The sequence below is a fragment of the Anomaloglossus baeobatrachus genome, chromosome 11 (assembly GCF_048569485.1).
Source record: "Anomaloglossus baeobatrachus isolate aAnoBae1 chromosome 11, aAnoBae1.hap1, whole genome shotgun sequence".
NCBI lineage: Eukaryota > Metazoa > Chordata > Amphibia > Anura > Aromobatidae > Anomaloglossus > Anomaloglossus baeobatrachus.
The window spans coordinates 136292539-136318048 of NC_134363.1; the positions used below are offsets into that span (position 1 = coordinate 136292539).

The 25510-nt window shown below is 39.8% G+C and overlaps 1 protein-coding gene across 5 annotated transcripts in view; it reads right to left on the minus strand.

Moving 5' to 3' along the window:
* Nucleotides 1-25510, minus strand: part of AJAP1 (adherens junctions associated protein 1) — a 399752-nt gene that overhangs the window by 15919 nt on the left and 358323 nt on the right. For 2 of the 5 annotated variants that reach the window (XM_075329237.1, XM_075329238.1), the window contains exon 5: nt 17355-17486. The exons of 2 other annotated variants lie outside the window; for them this stretch is intronic. In XM_075329237.1, coding sequence (XP_075185352.1) covers nt 17414-17486 — 73 coding nt within the window. In that variant the 3' untranslated portion in view covers nt 17355-17413. Of the gene's footprint in view, nt 1-17354; nt 17519-25510 lie in introns of those variants that run through there. One more of the 5 variants, XM_075329239.1, reaches the window with a different exon arrangement.

Consider the following 25510-nt stretch of genomic DNA (forward strand, 5'->3'; position numbering starts at 1 on the left):
TCACTATCATCAGAGGCAGGATTACAATAACAGATAACACCTCTATGTACAACTGATAAAACATGACCCCCCAGTTAAAATTGGTGAAGTCACAGGTTTCCTCCCTTTTACAATGAGCTATACTCTATCTCATTAGAAGCTTCAATGCAAAAGGTAGGGTCTGAGTCAGTATATTGCTGCTAATAAACTTGTGGATTTATTTAAATAACAGGAAAAAGAGTTTAAAGTAGACCCAGGGGCCAGTATGAAAATTGCAAGATTTCAATTATATTTTAATAAAGATCTGAAAAAATAGTAACAATGAAAAAAAAAAACATTTAACACCAAAACCGAATACAACAGTAGGTCATTTTCTGATGACACATTCCCTATAAAGTCTCCACATAGTCTCAGATACAGATAGATCATTGAGTTTTGTTGGTTTGTTCAATCAAGTCTTAATTTTAAGTTTAATGTTTTAAAAAGACTAATTTTGATTTTTAACTAGAAATTATGAATAATAGATATTAAGATCCTCCCTTTAAGTTCTATAGCAATTAAATCTTCATGGCAGGAAAGATCTTGGGACTTAACTGGGCAACCTTTACATACTTTATGTCACCAGTTTCACAGTCCAAATGCTGACAGTAAAATTCCCACTTAGGATTTTAATATTTATATCTGTCACATTTATTTCAACACAGGAATTCAACTAGTAAACTTAAAGTTCCAAAACTTTAGAATAGTTTATTAAATTAGCTGAATTCTAAGCTGTCATATTAGTATTATTTTTTTTTATTTGGCTATTAAAGAAATAGATTAAATAAATAGATTTTAATATTATCAAATATTAATATAACTGTAGAGAATATTCCACACATTATTTTTTATTTTTAACTGTTTTCAAGAATTTGTGACTTGTAAAGTTTTGATTGTGGTGACTTTTGCTGTAATGCCTCTACTGATGATGTAGAATACTTCAACAAGTAATGGATGTTATGTTTATAATGCTATGATACATTGATGACCTGTTCTTTGTTTAGACCTTTTATACCTCAATTTGTATATGTATGTGGAATGAAATACTTAACAAAAAAGTGTGAAACAACTGAAAATATGTGTTATATTCTAGGTTCTTCAAAGTAGCCACCTTTTGCTTTGATTACAGCTTTGCACACTCTTGGCATTCTCTTGATGAGCGTCAAGAGGTAGTCACCGGAAATGGTTATCACTTCACAGGTGTACCCTGTCAGGTTTAATAAGTGGGATTTCTTGCCTTATGAATAGGGTTAGGACCATCAGTTGTGTTGTGCAGATGTCTGGTGGATACACAGCTGATAATCTTAATGAATAGACTGTTAGAATTTGTATTATGGCAAGAAAAAAGTAGCTAAGTAAAGAAAAACAAGTGGCCATCATTACAGTAAAAAATGAAGGTCCGTCAGTCCGAAAAATTGGGAAAACTTTGAAACTGTCCTCAAGTGCAGTGGCAAAAACTATCAAACTCTACAAAGAAACTGGCTCACATGAGGACCGACCCAGGAAAGGAAGATCAAGAGTCACCTCTGCTGCAGAGGATAAGTATATTCAAGTCCCTAGCCTCAGAAATCGCAGGTTAACAGTAGCTCAGATTAGAGACCAGGTCAATGCCACACAGAGGTCTAGCAGCAGACAAATCTCTAGAACAACTGTTAAGAGAAAACTTTGTGCAGCAGGCCTTCATGGTAAAATAGCTGCTAGAAAACCACTCCTAAAGACAGGCAACAAGCAGAAGAGACTTATATACAATATATACAAGTTGGGGGTTACTTGGGGAATAGTGATCACAAAATAATAAGTTTTCATGTATTCTTTAGTAAGATGTATAGTAGAGGGGCTACAAGGACACTAAATTTCAGGAAAGCAAATTTTAAACGGTTGAGAGATGATCTTAGTGCAATAAACTGGGATGATGTACTGAGTAATAAAAGTACACAAAGCAAATGGGAGACTTTTATGAGCATCCTGAATAGGGCTTGTGCAGAAAATATACCCTATGGGAACAAACATGCTAGAAATAGGAGGAAACCCCTATGGCTAAATAGAGCTGTAAGGGAAGCAATAAAAGAAAAACAGAAAGCCTTAAAAGAATTAAAGAGGGTAGGTAGTGATGAGGCATTATATAATTATAGAAAATTAAATAAAATATGTAAAAAGCAAATTAAGTTAGCTAAGTTTGAGACAGAGAGACTCATTGCGAGAGAAAGTAAAAATAATCCTAAAATATTCTTTAACTACATAAACAGTAAAAAACTGAAAAGCGATAGTGTTGGCCCCCTTAAAAATAGTCTTGGTGAAATGGTGGAAGGGGATGAGGGTAAAGCCAACCTGCTGAATGACTTTTTTTCTACGGTTTTTATACAAGAAAATGCCATGGCAGATGACATGACCAGTGATACCATAAATTCACCCTTGAATATTACCTGCTTAACCCAGCAGGAAGTACGCCGCCGCCTCAAAATCACTAAGGTTGACAAATCTCCGGGCCCGGATGGCATACACCCCAGAGTACTACAGGAATTGAGTTCTGTGATAGATAGACCATTATTTTTAATATTCTCAGATTCCTTAATAACAGGGTCGGTACCGCAGGACTGGCGCATAGCAAATGTGGTGCCAATATTCAAAAAGGGGACAAAAACTGAGCCGGGAAATTATAGGCCGGAAAGTTTAACCTCTACGGTTGGGAAAATCCTTGAGGGTTTCTTGAGAGATGCTATACTGGAGTATCTCAAGAAAAATAACCTTATGACAGAGTATCAACATGGGTTTATGAGGGATCGATCCTGTCAAACTAATTTGATCAGCTTCTATGAAGAGGTAAGTTCAAGCCTGGACCAGGGAAATGCAGTGGATGTTGTGTATATGGACTTTTCAAAAGCTTTTGATACGGTGCCACACAAAAGGTTGGTACATAAAATGAGAATAATGGGGATAGTGGAAAATATGTGTAACTGGGTTAAAAACTGGCTCAGTGATAGGAAACAAAGGGTGGTTATTAATGGTACGTACTCGGACTGGGTTTCAGTTCATAGTGGGGTACCACAGGGGTCAGTATTGGGCCCGCTTCTTTTCAACATATTTATAAATGACCTTGTTGGGGGCATGCGGAGTAGAATTTCAATATTTGCAGATGATACTAAACTCTGCAGGGTAATCAATACAGAGGAGGATAATTTTATATTACAGGGAGATTTATGTAAATTGGAGGATTGGGCTGAGAAGTGGCAATTGAAGTTTAATGTAGATAAATGGAAGGTCATGCACTTGGGTAGAGGAAATAACATTTATGATTATGTACTTAATTGTAGAACACTGGGTAAAACAGACACAGAAAAAGACTTGGGTGTATGGGTGGATGGTAAACTTCACTTTAGTGGACAGTGTCAGGCAACTGCTGCCAGGGCTAATAAAATAATGGGATGTATTAAAAGAGGTATAAGTGTTCATGAAAAAAATATAGTTCTACCTCTGTACAAGTCACTAGTGCGACCGCACTTAGAATACAGTGTACAATTCTGGTCACCGATATATAAGAAGGACATAGCTGAACTGGAGAGGGTGCAGAGAAGAGAGACCAAGATTATTAGAGGAATGGGTGGGCTGCAATACCAAGACAGGTTATTAAACTTGGGGTTATTTAGTTTGGAAAAACGAAGGCTTAGGGGGGGATCTAATCACAATGTATAAATATATGAGGGGACAGTACAGAGACCTTTCCAAAGATCTTTTTACACCTAGGCCTGCGACTGGAACACGGGGGCATCCGCTACGTCTTGAGGAAAGAAGGTTTAATCATAATCACAGACGAGGATTCTTTACTGTACGAGCAGTGAGACTATGGAACTCTCTGCCGCATGATGTTGTAATGAGTGATTCACTACTAACATTTAAGCAGAGCCTGGACGCCTTTCTTGAAAAATGTAATATTACCAGTTATGTATATTAGATTTTATGACAGGGTATTGATCCAGGGAACTAGTCTGATTGCCGGATGTGGAGTCAGGAAGGAAATTTTTTCCCCATTGGAACTTGTTTGCCACATTGGGTTTTTTTTGCCTTCCTCTGGATCAACATGTTAGGCTACGGGTTGAACTAGATGGACTTAGAGTCTCCCTTCAACCTTAAAAACTATGATACTATGATACTATGATACTTGTTTGGGCTAAAGAATATAAGAAATTGACATTAGACCAGTGGAAATCTGTGCTTTGGTCTGATGAGTCCAAATTTGAGATCTTTGGATCCAACCACCGTGTCTTTGTGCGACGCAGAAGAGGTGAACGGATGGACTCTACATGCCTTGTTCCCACCGTGAAGCATGGAGGAGGAGGTGTGATGGTGTGGGGGTGCTTTGCTGCTGACACTGTTGGGGATTTATTCAAAATTGAAGGCATACTGAACCAGCATGGCTACCATATTATCTTGCAGCGGCATGCTATTCCATCCGGTTTGTGTTTAGTTGGACCATCATTTATTTTTCAACAGGACAATGACCCCAAACACATCTCCAGGCTGTGTAAGGGCTATTTGACTAAGAAGGAGAGTGATGGGGTGCTACGCCAGATGACCTGGCCTCCACAGTCACCAGACCTGAAGCCAATCAAGATGTTTGGGGTGAACTGGACCGCAGAGTGAAGGCAAAAAGGCCAAAAAGTGCTAAGCATCTCTGGGAACTCCATCAAGACTGTTGGAAGACCATTTCTGGTGACTTCCTCTTGAAGCTCATCAAGAGAATGCCAAGAGTGTGCAAAGCAATAATCAAAGCAAAAGGTGGCTGCTTTGAAGAACCTAGAATATAACACATATTTTCAGTTGTTTCACATATTTTTGTTAAGTATTTAATTCCACATTTGTTAATTCATAGTTTTGATGCCTTCAATGATGTGAATCTATAATTTTCAAAGTCATGAAAATAAAGAAAACTCTTTGAATGAGAAGGTGTGTCCAAACTTTTGGTCTGTACTGTGTATATAAAATATATACATTTACACTTGAAGAGCCATCTCTTCCAACAAGCCTACAACCTACAATAACCCTCAATCCAGTACACCATTGCGCAACCAGCTCTGTCCTCTCTTCTCCTATACCAGTCTGTTTTGTATTGTTATTGATTGTTGTACGTATACCCTCTTTCACTTGCAAAGCGCCATGGAATAAGTGGTGCTATAATATATATATATATATATATATATATATATATATATATATATATATATGATATATAAAGCTGAATGTATGTATGTATGTATGTATGAATGTATGCAGATTGGCATCTGCACCATCGCAGCTACAGCCACAAAATTTTGCACACTCACGCTTCTGGACCCCGAGAGCGTCATAGGCTATAGTTCGAGGGAAAATTTTAAGCCCGCGCTTTACAGTTATTTGCCAAAAAACCTTCCTCCATTAAAGCGAATGGAGCTAGGAGCCACAGTGCAGCCAGAACTTCAGAAGAATGCGCAGCCCAGCCCTTATATGGAATGTTGGCGTGTCACAATGCAGCCAGGGAAAGAGACACACAGACAGGGAAAGAGGCAGACACAGACAGGGTAAGAAACAGACATAGACAGGGTAAGAGACAGACACAAAGAGACAGACACAGACAAAGAGACAGACTGACGGGGACAGAGACAGACAGGGAAAGAGAGGGAAAGAGAAAGACAGGTAAGAGACAGACACAGACAAAGAGACAGACTGACAGGGAAAGAGACAGACAGGGAAAGAGAGGGTAAGAGACAGACAAGGTAATAGACAGACAAAGACAGGTAAAGAGACAGACAAAGAGACAGACACAGGGAAAGAGACAGAGGGAAAGAGACAGACAGGGAAAGAGAGGGAAAGAGACAGACAAGGTAAGAGACAGACAAAGAGACAGACACAGGGAAAGAGACAGAGGGAAAGAGACAGACAGGGAAAGAGAGGGAAAGAGACAGTCAGGGAAAGAGACAGAGATAGATAGACAGACAGGGAAAGAGACAGACAGACAAAGAGATAAAGAAAGAGAGACAGAGAGATATATACAGAGGGGGAGACAGGCAGAGAATGGGAGAGAAACAGAGAGACAGTCACTATCCTGGAGAGCGCCGGGTGCTATGTTGTGAGGTAAAATTTTAACCCCGCGCGTTCCAATTTACCAATGAATTTTGCCCCTATCTACATAATGGGGAAAAAGTGAAACAAAAAGAGTTGGGGGCAAATTGACAGCTGCCAGATGTGAACAAGGGGGACTTAAAAAAATGAGGCGATGGCGCCAAAGAGTATATACCGTACAGTTGCTAAGGTGGGGCCCCGACATGGGATACTCACCACACTCGGGATATGAACACACACACAAAATGCCCCACACACTACCACGTGCTTGAACACATATAACACCCACAGCACACATTTCAGCACACATACACCAACCTCGCCACATAATTGCCCTATGACACACACAAGTCTGGTATTAGCCTTCAAAAATAAAAATCTGATTAATAAGCAGCCAAACTACAAGAACAACAAATGTACCATATAGGAAATACGGCAGTTATCAGTCACATGACCTGTCTATTATGTGCATGTGTGAGCTAATATATACTATCAGGGGGGAGGGCTTTCTGTTGCCTGGAGATTTCTCAGGCTGCCAATAGCAACCAATCACAGCTTAGCTTCTATTTTGCTACAGTTATTTAATCTGAGCTCTGATTGGTTAACCCTAGAACGCATACCTGGGGCCTCTCAGGCCTGCTAGGTCATTTGTTTTCTATGGTAGATTGAATTGCTTGCGCGTTCTAGGGTTAATATAGGCAACAATTTAATAATTACATTTCTATCTATTTGTTTTGTGGTTTTTGTGTGCAGAATACATTTTTGTTAATACATTCTATTTTGTTAACAGCAGTTATTAACCCGGGTAGTACAGCTAATATATATATATATATATATATATATATATATATATATATATGTATATATATATCATCACACTCACCTAAAAAGTTGTGGTATAAAAGGTCTAAACAAAGAACAGCACAAAGAACAGGTCATCAATGTACCGTGGAAGTATAGAAATAAAATCTGCATGGTAACATATATATTATTATATGTTCCCACGCAGATACAGTATATCTACTACTGTATTTTTGTAGTGTGGGGGCTTAACCCTACTCATTTTTTTAGTTATTGATTATATGTTTTATTCAATTTTTTAGGCAAAGTGAGGGTTTTTCCATAATCTAGCTGCAAATTGTAGTGTTATTGAGTTATTGCACTGGTCTCCATCCTTACAGATTTATATATACTGTATATATATATACAGTACAGACCAAAAGTGTGGACACACCTTCTCATTCAAAGAGTTTTCTTTATTTTCAGAACTCTGAAAATTGTAGATTCACATTGAAGGCATCAAAACTATGAATTAAAATATGTGGAATGAAATACTTAAAAAAGTGTGAAACAACTGAAAATATGTCTTATATTTTAGTTTCTTCAAAGTAGCCACCTTTTGCTTTCATTACTACTTTGCACACTCTTGGCATTCTCTAGATGAGCTTCAAGAGGTAGTCACCGGAAATGGTTTTCCAACAGTCTTGAAGGAGTTCCCAGAGATGCTTAGCACTTGTTGGTCCTTTTACCTTCACTCTGCGGTCCAGCTCACCCCAAACCATCTCGATTTGGTTTAGGTCTGGTGACTGAAAACCAGGTCATCTGGTGTAGCACCCCATCACTGTCCTTCTTAGTCAAATAGCCCTTACACAGCCTGGAGGTGTGTTTGGGGTCATTGTCCTGTTGAAAAATAAATGATGGTCCAACCAAACGCAAACCGGATTGAATAGCACGCCGCTGCAAGATGCTGTGGTAGGCATGCTGGTTCTGTATGCCTTCAATTTTGAATAAATCCCCAACAGTGTCACCAGCAAAGCACCCCCACACCAGCACACCTCCTCCTCCATACTTCACGGTGGGAACCAGCCATGTAGAGTCCATTCGTTCGCCTTTTCTACAAAGACATGGTGGTTGGATCCAAAGATCTCAAATTTGGACTCATCAGACCAAAGCACAGATTTCCACTGGTCTAATGTCCATGCTTCGTGTTCTTTAGCCCAAACAAGCCTCTTCTGCTTGTTGCCTGTCCTTAGCAGTGGTTTCCTAGCAGCTATTTTACCATGAAGGCCTGCTGCACAAAGTCTCCTCTTAACAGTTGTTCTAGAGATGAGAAGGTGTGTCCAAACCTTTGGTCAGTACTGTATATATATATATATATATATATATATTAACCCCACTAATCTCCTACCCACCTTACTTGATTTAATTAGTATCTGCCTCATGGATTTTTTCCAGCTTATGGATCAACATGTTAGGATTATCGGTTAAATGGCTATAAAAGTACTATAATTAATTCAATTTCAAAGACTTCCTTCTGTCTTCAATTTATCTATCTTTTACCAATCCACGTTAGTTATAAGGCTACCGCTAGAACATTTCTGTTATCATGTAATATTTAATAACAGTAATTTTGTAATCATAATAGTAATAATAATGATAATAATAATGTAGAAGAAGAAAAATAAAAATGTTTTCACATTTATATCTCTCATCCTAAATAAACAATGTAAATTACAAAACGAAATTTATTATTTTTGTTGTACTTAGATATTTTTTTTTCTTAATGCTTCAGATGTTCTGTCATTGCTGTTTCTAAATAACCAAGAAAAATAGGCAAATCATAAATATATACAATGTCTTTGGAAGACATAATGTATAGGTGGTGGGCAACAGAATGAGCAGCATCTACTTTAGGGCCGCAGCCTCCGGAAACCTATATTCCGATTTGTCATCAAGTCCCAACCTTTAAAGCTGAAACTAAAAAGTTCAACAGAAATGACTTGATCCTGTTTACCGGTACAGTATATGGGTTTGTATTTGGAATGTGAAGTTGTATTATCTCTAAAGGATTGTATGGCATTGTTGGGAAAACAACATTTATTTCATATAGAATTTGGAATTCGGTAAAGATTATTTCTTATTAAGAAGAAGAATGAAGACAAAATAGAAGAAGCAAGGAGAAGGATGGCGGAAGAAGAAGAAGGAAGAAATAAGAAGCGGAGGAAATAAGATAAAGAAAGAAGACGGAAGAAGAAAATAGAAGAAGCAATGAGAAGGATGGTGGATGAAGAAGAGGAGGAAGGAAGAAGAAAGAAGGAAAAAGAAGAAAGAAGGAAGAAGGCATTACAGTGGAAGAAAAAAAGATAAAGAAAGAAGAAGAAGGAAGAAGAGGAGGAAGGAATAAAGAAGAAGGAAGAAGAAAGAAACAGAAGAAAGAAGAACAAGATGAAGAAGGAAATAGATGAAAGAATGATCACATCTGTAAAGTGCTGTGGAATTAATATAAGTATATAAGTGAGTAAAATAAAATAAATAAATAAGAAGGAAGAAGACATACTAAGAAAGATGACGAGGAAAAGAATGAACAAGAAGAAAAATGAGGTAGAAAGAGAGGAAGCAGGGTGAAGAAGGAAGAAGAAGGAAGTAGATGGAAGAAAGAAAAATAGGAAAAAGGAGAACGGAAGAAGAAGAGGAATAAGAATAAGAAATCCTTGAGATCTTTTCTGAACAGTGGTTTATTCTACCAAATCCATTACACAGACAATCTATGGTTACATCGGGGATGGAGTCCATCGCCCTGAAGCTTGCACTAACCTGTAATGGAATTTTCAGTGCTTCTTTATCCCCTATTATTATTGTTATTGCATTGTAAGCAGTTATCATGGCTGCAGAAGAAGACATTTAATGAGTAGTGCGCTGATTGCTCGTAAGCAAAATGCAAAGTGCTACCGCTCCAAGTAAATGAGTGACGTCTTACGCAGTTTATGTAGGCAAGCTATGATAAGGGCTGAGGGAGCCTGCATGGACTCTTAAGGATTTTTAAATACTTTTAGTAGATAGATACTTTATGTAGGATAGCTAGAAAAAAATAAGGTAAAAATGTAAAGTAATAATGTGGGTCACATCACTTCTCTAAGATTGCACTGAACACTAGAACGTTGTAGAGTTATAAGCTAAATTTAGTCTCTCCTTCATGTGACATATTAGTACTTGCACAGCGCCTAAAACTGGGTACTCTCAAGTTCTAGGAAGACTAGTAGAACACTTCAAAGGTCATATTCACTTTGCATTTTGTCAGTTGAGGTATAAATTAACTATGACTAGTGCTAAAAATGAATTTTCTCATTTGATTCAGTACAAGTGGGTTCAAAGTGAATTTTTAGATTTCGACAAAATGTTGTCTGACACGTTCAGTTAATCTTGAGGTTTATATATTGGAAGGAATCATTAATTCAAAAAAATCTATCATATGGTTTTCATGAATCACTGTTATATTTGAAAACATGAAACTTCACAATATATCTATTCAAGTGATATTTTTTTCACCTTCCAGGAGCCTGTAGTCCTCCTTCCTCTGCTTGTGTAGGCTCTTTATAACATTTTAGAAGGCATCATAACCCAGCATAAAATGTGTCTTGAGGAAAACAATAAAAAGAGTACAAGGATGAGAGGGATAGAAGGGCAGTGTCTCCTCCTTAGTGAGTGAGATTGCTTTTTTGAAGAAGAAAGAGAGGAAGAGGAGATGACACAAACATGTTCTGCATTAATGGAGAATGGCCCACAGAATCATTTCATGAGGTTGGCCCAAAAGACCTTAGTTTTATACTTTAGTGTATTCTATCTATAAAGAGGACTACTGGATTGAATCTACAGGATATAAAATTAGACCAAAATTGGAATTTGAATTAAAAGAGTAAAAATTGTTCCTCTTTTTTTTCCTCTTTTCACCATCTTGTTCAAACTGTGACTTCATCCCAGTGTCAATATGGCCAAGCCATAGTCTTACACTGATCATTCACCAGTGTCTTTCCTCTCCATCCATTTGCTTGGGACACTATCGGAGCGTAACCTGCACATGTTCACTCTCTACAATTCATGATTGTGTTTACTCTTCCTGGTGTGATGTCATAGCTGTACTTTATGCTCTGAACCATTCAGATGCAAGTACATCTCAATAAATTAGAGTGACATCATAAAGTTAATTTATTTCTGTAATTCAGTACAAAAAGTGAAACACGTCTATAATATAGAGTCATTACACACAGAGGGATCTATTTCAAGTTTTATTTCTGTTAATGTTGATGATTATGGTTTACAGCCAATGAAAACCCTAAAGTCATTATCTTAGAAAATTAGGATAATTACCACAAAAACACCTACAAAGGCTTCCTAAGCATTAAAAATGGTCTCTTAGTCTGGTTCAGTAGGCTACACAATCATAGGGAAGACTGCTGACTTGACAGATGTCCACTGTGTCTTATCAAGACTAAAGTCAGCGCAGCCATCCACCAGGAAATTTTACAGCACTTCATGCTTCCATCTGCTGACAAGCTTTTTGGAGATGGAAATTTCATTTTCCAGCAGGAATTGGCTCCTGTCCACACTGCCAAAAGTACCAATACCTGGTTTACTAACCGCAGTATCACTGTGCTTGATGGGCCAGCAAACTCGCCTGACCTAAACTCCGTAGAGAATCCATAAGAGACACCAGACCCAACAATGCAGACGAGTTGAAGGCTGCGATCAAAGCAACCTGGGCTTCCATAACACCTCAGCAGTGCCACAGGCTGATCGCCTCCATGCCACGCCGCATTGATGCAGTAATTCATGCAAAAGGAGCCCTGGCCACGTATTGAGGCATTTACTGTACAGACGTTTAAGTAGGCACCAACATTTCTGAAATTAAAATAATTTTTTGAATTGGTTTTATATAATAATGAATAGATAATACCAACACCAGCGCTACTGCTATAGTAGAGCTGCGAGTGAAAAGGGGGCCCTGTGTGAAAGCCTTCAGAAAAATGATTTTTTAAATAGAATTAATGTTTGAACCCCACGCTTCCAATAGTACTTTGAATGAAATCCTGCAAAAAATAAGCCCATTGGATCCACCTGAATAATTAATATCCAACAGAATAGTGCTAGTTTCTAATAAAACAAAAAAACAGACCTGGACCCACCCAGAAGCTTAAACCACAATGACTGAGCTAAGACAGGCACTTGCTGAGCATAATAGCTGTTTGAAGTAACCCCAATCAAATACCTGGTGAGAGGAACTGTTGCTGATCCTAAGAGTAAATAGGAGTTCCTTTAGTCAGCTTCTTATAGGTGTGGCTTGTGCTGAGTTTCTGGTACCTTGAACAGACGGTGGGAAACGCAAAAAAACACGCCGGAGCACCCAGCCAATGGAGCTCCAGCGATAACAGATCGCGTTAGGGAATGCAAGTGATGTCACAAGCACAGGGGATGGCCACTACGGGCTCTCACGAGGTCCCTGACGAAGGAGGCCGCTCTGTCCTTTGAAACGTGTCAGTTTTTTGGACCATGACATCACTTGCTCAAGCCACACTTACAAAAAGCTTACTAAAGGAACCCCTATTCACTCTTAGGATCAGCAACAGTTCCTCTACCAGGTATTCAATTGGGGTTACTTCAAACACCTCTTAAGCTCAGCAAGTGCCTGTCTTAACCTGGTCTAATATAATATTCTAATTTTCTGAGATGACTTTTGGGTTTTCATTGGCTGTAAGCCATAATCATCAACATTAACAGATATAAACCCTTGAAATAGATCACTGTTTTTAATGCCTCTATATGATATATGTGTTTCACTTTTTGTATTGAATTGCTGAAAGAAGTTAACTTTTTGATGATATTCTAATTAATTGAGATGTACTTGCATCTGAATGGTTCAGGGCATAAAGTACAGCTATGACATCACACCAGAAAGAGTAAACACAATCATGAATTGTAGAGACTGAAAATGTGCAGGTTATGCTCCGATAGTGTCCCGACCATATGAATGGATGGAGAGGAAAGACACTGGTGAATGATTAGTCTAAGGCGGGCTTTGCACATTACGACATCGCATGCCGATGCTGCGATGTCGAGTGCGATAGTCCCCGCCCCTGTCGCAGATGCGATATCTTGTGATAGCTGCCGTAGCGAACATTATCGCTACGGCAGCTTCACATGCACTCACCTGTCCTGCGACGTCGCTCTGGCCGGCGAACCGCCTTCTTCCTAAGAGGGCGGGCCGTGTGGCGTCACAGCGACGTCACACGGCAGGCGGCCAATAGCAACGGAGGTAAACATCCCGCCCACCTCCTTCCTTCTCATAGCAGCCGGGACGCAGGTAAGGTGATGTTCCTCGCCCCTGCGGCTTTACACACAGCGATGTGTGCTGCCACAGGAAAGAGGTACAACATCGTACCAGTCGCTGCACCGGCATTATGGAAATGTCGGAGAATACACCGATGACTCGATAACGATGCTTTTGCGCTCGTTCATCGTATCAAAAAGGTTTTACACACTACGACATCGCAAGTGACACCGGATGTGCATCACTTTCGATTTGACCCCACAGACATCACACCTGCAATGTCGTAGTGTGCAAAGCCGCCCTAAGACTATGGCTTGGCCATATTGACACTGGGATGAAGTCACAGATTGAACAAGATGGTGAAAAGAGGAAAAAAAGAGGAACAATTTCTACTCTTCCAATTCAAATTCCAATTTTGGTCTAATTTTATATCCTGTAGATTCAATCCAGCAGTCCTCTTTATAGATGGAATACACTAAAGTATAAAACTAAGGTCTCTTGGGCCAACCTCTGAAATTATTCTGAGGACCATTCTCCATTAATACAGAACATGTTTGTGTCAACTTTAAATTTCATACTAGTATTTCATCCACACATGCAGGCCATGCCACTAATAAGGTCTAGCAGCATAGTTGTGAAATTCAGTCCCAAAATGGGTTGTTTTCTGCTGCACCATTGGGGCTCTCTGTAATAAAGGCCAATTTTTACATCAATATCCCTGGAAAATTTTTAAATACATCGGATAAAGAGGTAGCACTGAAAGTCTGCCAACTTGTTGGGCGATACGGCCACTGATTGGTTGCAGCAGACATATGTTGACAATGAATTGCTTCTATAGTGGGGGAAAAAAAAGTATTTATTGAGTCACCAATTTTGAAAATTCTCCCACTTAAAAAGATGAGAGAGGCCTGTAATTCACATTATAGGTGACCACAACTATGAGAGACAAAATGAGAAAACAAATCCAGAAAATCACCTTGTCTAGTTTGGCAAGATTTTTTTTTTTTTTTAAATTACGGTGGAACATAAGGATTTGGTCAATAACAAAAATTCATCTTAATATTTTGTTATACATTCTTGTTTGGCAATGACAGAGGTCAGACGTTTTCTGTAAGTCTTCATAAGGCTGGCTTTCACTGTTGGTGGTATGTTGGCCTGTTCCTCCATGCAGATCTCCTCTAGAGCAGTGATGTTTTGGGCCTGTCACTGGGCAACTCGGACTTTAAACTCCCTCCAAAGATTTTAAATGGGGTTAATATTTGTAGACTGGCTAGGCCACTCCAGGATCTTCATATGCTCCTTACGGAGCCACTCCTTCGTTTCCCTGGCGGTGTGCTTGTGATCATTTTCATGCTGAAAAACCCAGCCACGTTTCATCTTCAATGCCCTTGCTGATGAAAGGAGGTTTGCACTCAAAATCTCAAGATACATGGCCCCATTCATTCTTTCATGTACATTTATCAGTCGTCATGGTCCCTTTGCAGAGAAACAGCCCCAAAGCAAGATGTTGCCACCCCCATGCTTCACAGTAGGTATGGTGTTCTTTGGATGCAACTCAGCATTCTGTCTCCTCCAAACACGACAAGTTGTGTTTCTACCAAATGTTTTACTTTGGTTTCATCAGACCATATGACATTCTCCCAATTCTCTTCTGGATAATCCAAATGCTCTCTAGCAAACTTCAGATGGGCCTTGACATGTACTGGCTTAAGCAGGGGAACACGTCTGGCACTGCAGGATCTGAGTCTCTGGCGGTGTAGTGTGTTACTGATGGTAGCCTTTTTTACGGTGGTCCCAGCTCTATGCAGGTCATTCACTAGGTCCCCTTGTGTGCTTCTGGGATTTTTGCTCACCATTCTTGTGATCATTTTGACCCCACAGGGTGAGATCTTGCGTGTAGCCCCAGATCGAGGGAGATTGTCAGTGGTATTCTATGTCTTCCATGTTCTTATTATTTCTCCCACAGTTGATTTCATCGCACCAAGCTGCTTGCCTATTGCAGATTCAGTTTTCCCAGCCTGGTACAGGGCTACAATTTTGTTTCTGGTGTCCTTTGACAGCTCTTTGGTTTTCACCATAGTGGAGTTGGGAGTGTGACTGTTTGAGGTTGTGGACAGGTGTCTGTTATATTGATAACAATTTCAAACAGGTGCCATTACTACAGTTAATGAGTGGAGGACAGAGGAGCCTCTTAAAGAAGAAGTTACAGGTCTGTGAGAGCCAGAAATCTTGCATTTTTTTAGATGACTAAATACTTATTTTCCACCATAATTTGCAAAAAAAATCTTGCCAAATCAGACGCGGTGATTTTCTGGATTTGATTTCTCATTTTGTCTCTCATAGTTGTGGTCTACCTATGATGTCAATTACAGGCCTCTCATCTTTTTAAGTGGGAAAACTTGCACAATTGGTGGCTGACTAAATACTTTTTTCCACACTGTATATTCTTTTGGACTGCATATTCATATGAACTATTAGAGGACATTGATGTCTGTAATTAACTCTGGTGCTCATTCATTGCCTAATATTTATTATTAAAAAAGATGTTTTTGTGTAAAATACTGAACAATGCATATGTTTGTTCTAGTAATGGTATTGCTGTTATGCTGTATATGCCCTTTTGTTTGCCCTTATCTAACAAGGTATCTTGGGCTTCACTGGATGTGTGGATCCCTGCTGCTCTGTTGCCTCCTTCCCCATCCTGCTTGGTGTCAAATCGGGTGTCCGCATCACAAGCATGCATGTTTTGGTTTACGGGACGCCGGGCGGGGCGAGACGGTGGACGGTGGGTGTGTGCAATTGAATACAAGTGTTTTTTATTCATGGTCTATTTATGACACCAGCCCCACTGTCCCTGCATCTCCAGACAAAGTCTAGGTGAAACGTGCGTCGAGGTGAAGGGCAGTGTGGTCTTAGTCACATTTTGGCTGTTGCGCGTCTGTAACCACTATGGTTTTATTGTACTAACTACTGGTGTTGTAGCTTGATGGGGTTACCAGTATTTGCTAGTTACTATGTTATTGTACACATATCTAAATATATGAATGCCTACTGTCTGGTGCTTGTTCATGTATTGAGGGATTTATGCACTATGGAGAAGCATTTTATATGAGATATTGATTAATTTATTTATTTCATATTTATGTGCAATTTAAGTTTGATAGCACACTCGAGCAATATGTTAATTAAAAATAAAGTGCCGAATATTCGCTTAAGTCTCAACCTACATTTAAGGATAGAACATCAAAGAGCAATAGTGATTGCTCATTAAAAAGTACAAAGATTATATCTAGGATTAAAAAAAATATTATAATGCCTCCTTCTTAATAATGTTAATGCTCATTATTTCTATCTATTTTGTACAAGGCTGGGCTACATTGACACACACAGCCTATGCTCAATATTATAGTTTTCATGGAAAAAAGTAAAAAAAAGCAAAATCTATTTGTTGAGTAACAATTATACACAAACAGAATATTTTAAATGACAGTTTCACATTTGCTACATCTAGATTAATATATTTAACAACAATGCTACAAGTTATGTTCATTAAACAGATTCTATCACTATGAGATAATATATACTCCTCTTAAAAAAAAATAAAGGGAACACCAAAATACAAAATCCTTGTTTCAGTGTTCCCTTTATTTTTTTTTAGCAGTATATACAACAGTGTTGGGCAAAACCAATATTTTGAAATGTATTAATTTGTCTGTTAACACTTTAATATTTAGATAATTTTTATAGCTCATACACCAAATGAGAACTCAGATTAGAAACCTGCAGTACCAGGATCGACCACAAGGTGTGCTGTCAGAATATTTTTATATGAGCTTTACCATAGACTATAGACTTTATCATAGACTAATGTACTAAAATTAAAACATTATTTATATTTTCCAATCGACAAATTTTATCACAAATGTGAAAATAATCATATTAGTTCTATGTTGATGCAATATTTTGCGCTCTGTATGAATTCGATATTGGTTTAGCGCCAAATCAAATCTGTAAATAAAAGTGAAATGCATAAATATTATAACTGGTAAAACTTCAGAATATTTGACTTGCATTAATCTTAAACTGTATGTTGTTGTTTATTTTTTTGTTTGTTCTTTTTTTTTTAAAGAGGGGTACGTACCAGTATATAGAAACATGGCGTCTGCCCTGCCCCCAGGAAGAAAAACAGACTTCAGCCAGTCAGCAGGAGATTTCAAACCATTTCTCAGACACAAAGGCCACAGGAATTAGATGCCGATCAGAAGAAGTAGGTCTGCAGCGAGCAGAAAAAAGGGCTTGCGCGTGCTGGTACGTAACACACAACAAGCAAGCCTGGTCAGGCCTGCTGCAAAAAATTTCTAATTAAAAGACACATGCTCTAAACAAAATGCTTTACTGGAAAGTTGGCCTCTCGTTTATATGTAGTAATGGAGAATTGTTGGCAAATACTTATAAGAACCATAAAAAAATTATACTTGTTGCTTTTCCATGATGGAGAAAAACCAGTTTCATGATTTAGTCCTGGCTCAGCTGCTGTTGAGCCTTTGTTAGTTTCACATCCCTGACACAGGTCATGTTAGGGGTTAATCCTTCTTGCCTCATTCCGGAGGTCAGGCCACTATATTATGACACTGCATCTTTGGAGCTACTCCGGTGATATTTCTGGCTCTGCTGCGTTCAGCTTGTGAGTGACCTGTTGTCTGCCCTGCCCCCTCCTGACCTTTGTGTTCACCTGACCTGTTGTTGACCTCCTCTGTCCTCTGTTCTTGTCCTGTCAGTGTCTCTCCCCCTGTCTCCCTTCTGTTCCCTGCTCATCTGTCTTTCTGTTCATTCCTTGTCTACACACCTTAGTTTACGTTCATGTCCCTCTCCGCTTCTTAGCTCTTGACTTCCTGGTTACCGACTCCTTGCTTCCACCTGACTACGTTTTGCTTTGCCCCTGTGTATTTACGAGACCTCCTGTTGTGATCCGGCATCCTGACGATCCTGACGATACTACTGCCATGGTGGACTTGACTACTATTACTTCTGTTAGGGAATACTCTGCTTGTATGGTTTATCCACTCTACCACCTGCTAGTGGTTTACCTGCTAACTACCTTCTCAGGTAGTTTCTGGAATCTTCTCTGTACCACATTACTGCACTTTACTGCTTTAGGACACCCTAGAGTACAGCGTGACAACCAGTTTCTCCTTTTTTTGGAACTTCCAATAATCCTACAAATTCACTTCCATTTTGCTTTCAGGTACTACAGCTATTCAATTTTTAGTTTTCAATGTTGGCAAGACAAATCTAGTGTGTACGCTCTGTTATGGAGAGGATATTTCTTGCACAGCAGATAAGACTAGAGCAATATGTTTTTGTTTTCTTATTTCGAGATTACACCATTCATTCTAGATGACTGGATATTTAATTACTTTGCCTCTACATCATATCTTGAGAAAACAAATTCACCGATGAAAAAACCGACCAGAAGTCTAATATTAATAAAATCACAAATGTTTATTAATAAATGTAAAACAAAAAACAGACTAAAGTAAAAACCACATGAACACAATGGAATGTAAACTTACTCTGTTTTTTCTTTTATATTTATTAATAAACATTTGTGATTTTATTTATATTAGACCTCTTGTTGTTTTTTATCATTGGTGAATTTGTTTTATTGGTTTCCGATTGGCCTTCATACATTAGTTCTTGGTATTTGGCACTTATCATTACTAGGGATGATCGAATACCTCAAATATTCTGCTACGCTCATATTCGACAAATAGGTCACCACTATTCGACTATTTGCGAATATTCGATGCGCAATGTAAGTCTATGGGAAACCTGAATAGTTGCCAAATAGCAACTATTCGGTCTTCCCATAGACTTACATTGCGCATCGAATATTCGCATAGCGGCGACCTATTCGTCGAATATTCGCGAAGCCGAATATTGCCGAATATTTGTGACATTCAATCATCCCTAATCATTACGTATTATATAAGTTCTATTATACATCAACACATATGGTTGATTTATGTGCCCTATTTTTGTTTATCAAATCATATGTTGGGGTAGAGTTGGAAGGTCACCATACACATTAGATAGTTGGCATTCAGATGACTTTTTTTTCTAAAGTCTATTGGGGCCTTTAATAGAAATTTCTTATCTCAATAAACCCTATTTCAATTGAAAACTTATTAATTATATTGGAGCATCTAAATGGCCAATGTAAGGAGGTTCAATTACCTAATAAAAGAGTTAAATGCTTGTTTGGTGAAATTTATCATCAGTAGAGATGAGCGAACCTTTGGAAGTTCGGTTCGCCAGGTACAATCAAACTTTAAAAAAGTTTGGTTTTTGACCCGACTTGATCCAAATCTCAATGGAAGTCAGTAATTTGGCAAATCGTGGCTCCACCCACATGCTACTAGCCATAAGCAGAACACTTCCGGGGCAAGGAGGGCGGAGTTATTCAATTTTTTGTTTGTGTGTGCACACTAAATCTGATCACGCTGATTTTACCCTCAGTTTGAGCCAATCAAACACTGCAAGTGGCTCACACAGGTCTGAGCATCCCTCATACCCAAGCACAGTGCTGCTCGCTTGAGTGGCTTGCACTCATACCTCACTAGAACTTCGAACTCGAACTTTGTTTTTTTGAAAGTTGGTTTACAAACCTGAACTCCGAACATTGCACTTCAGGTTCACTCATCTTTAGTCATCAGGGTTATGCATATTGAACTAAAGTTGTGCTCCAATGGTGCTGTTATACTGATTTAATACGTATCTTCTGATAACAAATCTGCAGCCTGTTTTTTTTTGTTTTTTTTTAAATGATCATTAAAAATGTTGTTATCTGTGCAGTGGGATGGGAGTATGGGGGTGAGACTCGGTAAGCGCTTCTCTGTCTGCCACAGCCCCTCCACTGCCTCTGGGGTCTTCCTTATATATGTTTCTCTCTAATGCCATCCTAGCCGTGGGTTGCACTTTCCTATATTGATTTTGCAGTAGACATCAGTAAAATTACATCAATAGCAACTCATGCGCAGAATGATCTCCCAGCAGTCTTTAGTAGTTGGTGCAGGTTGTGGTGCATGCACAGATTTAGATGTTGGCTCAATGATGATCCAAGATCTAAATTTGTGCATACACCAGCACCATTTTCCTGATGACTGAAAGAAGATCAAATTGTGAACTTGCCACCCGTGGTTAGGATGGCAAAAGTGCAAAACTTAAAAAAGGAAGGGGATTAAGGGGCCCTTTGCACACTACGACATCGCAAGCCGATGCTGCGATGCCATGCGCGATAGTCCCCGCCCCCATCGCAGCTGCAATATCATAGTGATAGCTACTGTAGCGAACATTATCGCTACGCCAGCTTCACATGCACTCACCTGCCCTGCGACTTCGCTCTGGCCGGCAACCTGCCTCCTTATTAAGGGGGCGGGTCGTGCGGCGTCATAGCGACGTCACATGGCAGATGGCCAATAGAAGCGGAGGGGCGGAGATGAGCGGGACGTAAACATCCCACCCACCTCCTTCCTTCCGCATAGCTGGCATGAGCCGCAGGACGCAGGTAGGAGATGTTCCTCGCTCCTGCGGCTTCACACACAGCGATGTGTGCTGCCACAGGAACGAGGAACAACATCATAACATCGGTCATTTCCAAATCATGGAAATGCCGGACCCTACACCGATAATACGATAATGACGCTTTTGCGCTCGTTAATCGTATCAAAAAGGATTTACACACTACGATATCGACTGTGACGCTGGATGTGCATCACTTGCACCTGTGATGTCGTAGTGTGCAAAGCCCGCCTTAGAGTAGACATCAGAGGCAGTGGAAGGGTTTAGGCAGAAAAGAAGGCCCTACCCATAGTCTTGCCCAGTGTCCCGCCCCAATGCATGGAAACCAAAACTTCTACTGATGATTCTAAAAAAACAGGGTGTGCATTTCTTCCATGAATGTATTCATTAAATCAGTACAACAGTGATATTATGGTCATACAATTACTTTGCTATGCTATGCTTAACCCTGATGACAGGTTCTCTTTAAGCTTGTTTCTTGTTCTCGGTAATCCATTGCTCTGTGTAAACAGGTTAATGTGTTGCCGAAATATATGACCATCTATACGCACAGAATAATATTGTCTGCCTAGTAAATGACTGCTGAATAGCTTTTCTATAGCCAATCAGTGGTCAACTAATACCATGGGTTGGCTGGTCTAAATCCATCCATTGCTGATCACTGCAGGATTACCTTCACCCACTTGGGGGATATCATAGGAGAAAGTTTCATCTGCCCATAAACTTTGCTTGTAGCAAATGCAAATGAATAGTTGACATAAGGTTATTACCAGTTGATAATTCAATGTCTATGGCTCATCAAAGATAATTAATTGCTAGTAGATCCAGCTATAATTAGTTGTCTCACTCATATAGACAATTTACTTGCACATTTATAAAGTTAATCCTACAAAGCAACATCGTAGTGGCAGGTAAATGGCTCCAAATTCTTTATTCTTGGAAGCCCATTATTGTTTTAGAATGTGGAACTCTTGGGGGGATGTTTTTTAACATGGGTGACCGGTCTGATTCCGGATAGTCCCCATACATGTTATATTATATTTATACTCTAGATTTCAAAAAAATGTTAATTGCAATGATTGAACGGAGGATTTAATTATATATTTGATTGTGAACTATTTTACCATTTCATTATGTGAGCACTTGATGTAATGAAATGTATTTCTGCCACTCACAACTGACTGACTTCATTAAAATGTAATTGTAACTGTTCATTTTCTTTTTACACTTCTGGAATTTTAATAAAATTTCCCGTAACAGAAATTACTATATTTTTTTAACTTGTTCAAAAAAATTATTTGCTGCCACTTTATCCTAAAATGAACACGAAAGAAATGTACAAACATGTGTCAAGCAAGTCTATTGAATTTGAAATGTATTTTAATGCAAAATAGCATTTAAGAGGCAAATAAAGATTTTGAACATTTCAATCTGCAAAATATTAGAGGTAGGGATGGGCGAGCAGTAAAATGCTCGGGTGCTCGATGCTCGGGTCGAGCATTTTGAAATGCTTGGGTGCTCGACCCGAGCACCAAGCCCAATATTAGCCTATGGGAAACTCGAGCATTTTTCTGGCGGCACCCCCAGCGGTCTGGAGAAAGCTCAAAAATGTCACAAATGTATAACAACAGTGCTCAGCTGACATGGGAGCAGTATGTGGAAGACCCCTGTAAGCATTTATGACTCCCACATCACTGCTGTGAGCAATGTGTTCTGAGTATTAGGGGGAGGAAGAATCCTGTGTTCCTCCTCCTCGTGTGACTTGCACTTTCGCTTTGTAGCACATGTGTGTCAGCCTGTCTCTCCTGTACATTCACTGCTAAACGAAATCAAAAGTAAACAGTAGAAGAAAAAAAAAATAATATCGTATTCACCTGTCTGCAGACTCCCGTCTGATCGCTCCAGGACCTGCCGGTGATCAGCTGATGTGGTCCCCTGACGGCATCAGCTGATCATTTAAGTCCAGCAGTGAGGTCGGCTTTTTACCGCCCAGCCGGTTTGAATGATCAGCTGATGCTGTCAGGTGACTGCATGAGCTGATCACCGGCAGCTCTTGCAGCGATCGGACCTCAGTCTGCACAGAGGTGTATAGGTTTTTTGTTTTCCTACTGATGCATCAGCTGATTGTTTAAATGCCGTTTATACAATCAGCTGATGTGTCATGTGATTCAGGTCCTTGAACCTGACACATCATCTGAATGGTTTGCCTTCCTGCAAACCGATCAGATGATATTGGATCCGGATTGGACATTGCTGGACCCTCGACCAAGGACTATGGTGGAGGGGGGGTTCATTAGTTCAATAAAGATGGAGTCACTAATTGTGTTATGTTTTATTTCTAATAAAAATATTTTTCTCTGTGTTGTTATTTGATTATCTTTACTAGAAATTCATGGTGGCTATGTCTATTATTGGCGTGACCCCATGAATTTCGGGCTTAGGGCCAGCTGATAATATACAGCTAGCCCTAACCCCTTATTACCCAGCATTCCACCCGGCACTAGAGCCGCTGGAAGAGTTGGATACAGTGCCAGAAGATGGCGCTTCTATGAATGTGCCATTTTCTGGGGCGGCTGCGGACTGCAATATGCAGCGGGGGGGCCCAAAAAGCCAATTCCAATCCCCAGCTGCCTAGTTTTACCTGACTGGATACAAAAATTAAGAGAAGAACACGTCATTTGTTGTAATTATTTCATGAAATTCATGAAAAAAATGTAAAAAAAAGGGCTTCTCTATATTTTTGGCTCCCAGCCGGGTACAAATAGGCAGCTGGGGGTTTAGGGAAGCCTGTACCTGCCTGCTGTACCTGGCTGTCATACAAAAATATGGTGAAGCCCATGTCATTTTTTTTTTAATCATTAAAATATAAAAGAAAAAAAACAAATGCATATCCCTAATCTAGGGGTAAAAAAAGTGTGGGCTCTTGCTGTATTTTATATTGCTAGCTAAGGGTAACCCAAGCAGCTACTGGCTGCTAACCCCCACTGCTTGTTGTTATCTTCACTGGCAATGGAAAATCCAGGGAAGCACTTCTTAAAGTTTTTTTTTAAAAAAAACTAAAAAAAAAAAATGACGTGGGTTTCGCCATATTTTTGTATACTAGACAGCTACAGCAGGCAGGTACGGGCTGCCCCCAACCCCAGCTGCCTATTTGTTCAGAGCTGGAAGCCCTTTTTTTTAATTATTTCACGAATTTATGAAATTAAAAAAAAAATGATGTGGGCTTCGCCCAATTTTTGTGTCCAGCCACGTGCAACTAGGCAGCTGGGAATTGGAATCTGCAGTGCAGGGTGGCCCAAGCTTTCTGCCCCCCCCCCTGCGAATTTCAGTCCACTGCTGCCCTAGAAAATAGCACTTTCATAGAAGCGCCATCTTCTGGCGCTGTATCCAACTGTTCCAGCAGCCCTGGTGCCGGGTGGCACGCTGGGTAATAAGGGGTTAATACCAGCTTTGTTTTACCACCTGGTATTAAGCATGAGATTCTTAATGTCAGGGCAAGTTTGACCCGGCCATTAAGAATCTCCAATAAACGGTTAAAAAAGACACTACACAGAGAAAAAATACTTTATTATAAATAAATACAAAGACACACTTAGGGACTCCATCTTTATTACTCCCTCTCAGACCTTCATGATCCTGGTCTTCTGTCTTCTTCAACCCATGCAGTTCTGCTATATCACAAAACATGGGGGGAAGAAGAACACTGCTGCTCCCAGTGCTGTGTAATCCCTCAATGAGTGAACACAGACTGCGGGTTAGTAGGCAGTGACGACACCGCTGCCACCGTTGCCATAGTAACCGAACGAGCTGGTTGCTATAGCAATGGTTATCTCTGATCAGCTGATTCCTGGCGCCACTATTCATCAGCTCCTGCATGAGCCGCTGAATAGCGGCACCGGTAAACAGGGAGTTAATTCCTGTGGCTCCTGCAGGAGCTGGTGAAAAGCAGCACCGGTAATCAGGTGATCAGAGATCACTGATGCCATAGTAACACACTCGGTAGGTTACTATGGCAACGGTGGCAGCGGTGACGTCACGTCTCATAGTAAACACTACCGGAGACACACTAATTCTGACCCTAGCTCAGCAGCACCTCTCCCTACACTAGCTGACTGAGGATTACAGTGCCGAGCACGGTGCCATCAGCTATCATATAGAGCTGATGATGCTGTGCAGCCAGCCAATAACTATAATGCCACAACCAACATGGCTGTGGCATTACAGTGTGTGACAGCCAATCCCTGTATGTGGTCTGACTCTGTAAAGACTGCTCACATGCAGGGAGGGGAAACTGAGCATGTGCCCGAGCATCTCGGCGGTACTCGGAACTTGCCGAGTATACCGAGTACTGAGATGCTCTGGTGAGCACCGAGTAGCGGCGATCATACTCGCTCATCCCTAGAGGTACAAAACTCCCCTTAGAGTAGAAATCTTTTAGCATAGTTGTATGTTGCTTTATGAGTTGTTAAATTATTTAGCTAGTCTTCCTAGGAACACGGTTGCTGTACAATCAGTGCAATTTTGCACCCCAAATTTTTTGTAGGGTAGGAAAACTTAAAGAGGGCCTGTCAGCAGCTAAAAAGTGCCTATTTTTTTATTCCTGCTGCTTCACTAAATATACTATTTTTTTCTTTTTGTATTTAATACACTATAGGGATCCAGAAAAGCTGGGCTTTATATTTAGTGCTAAATGTTGTTTTTTTTCAAGGGGATGGG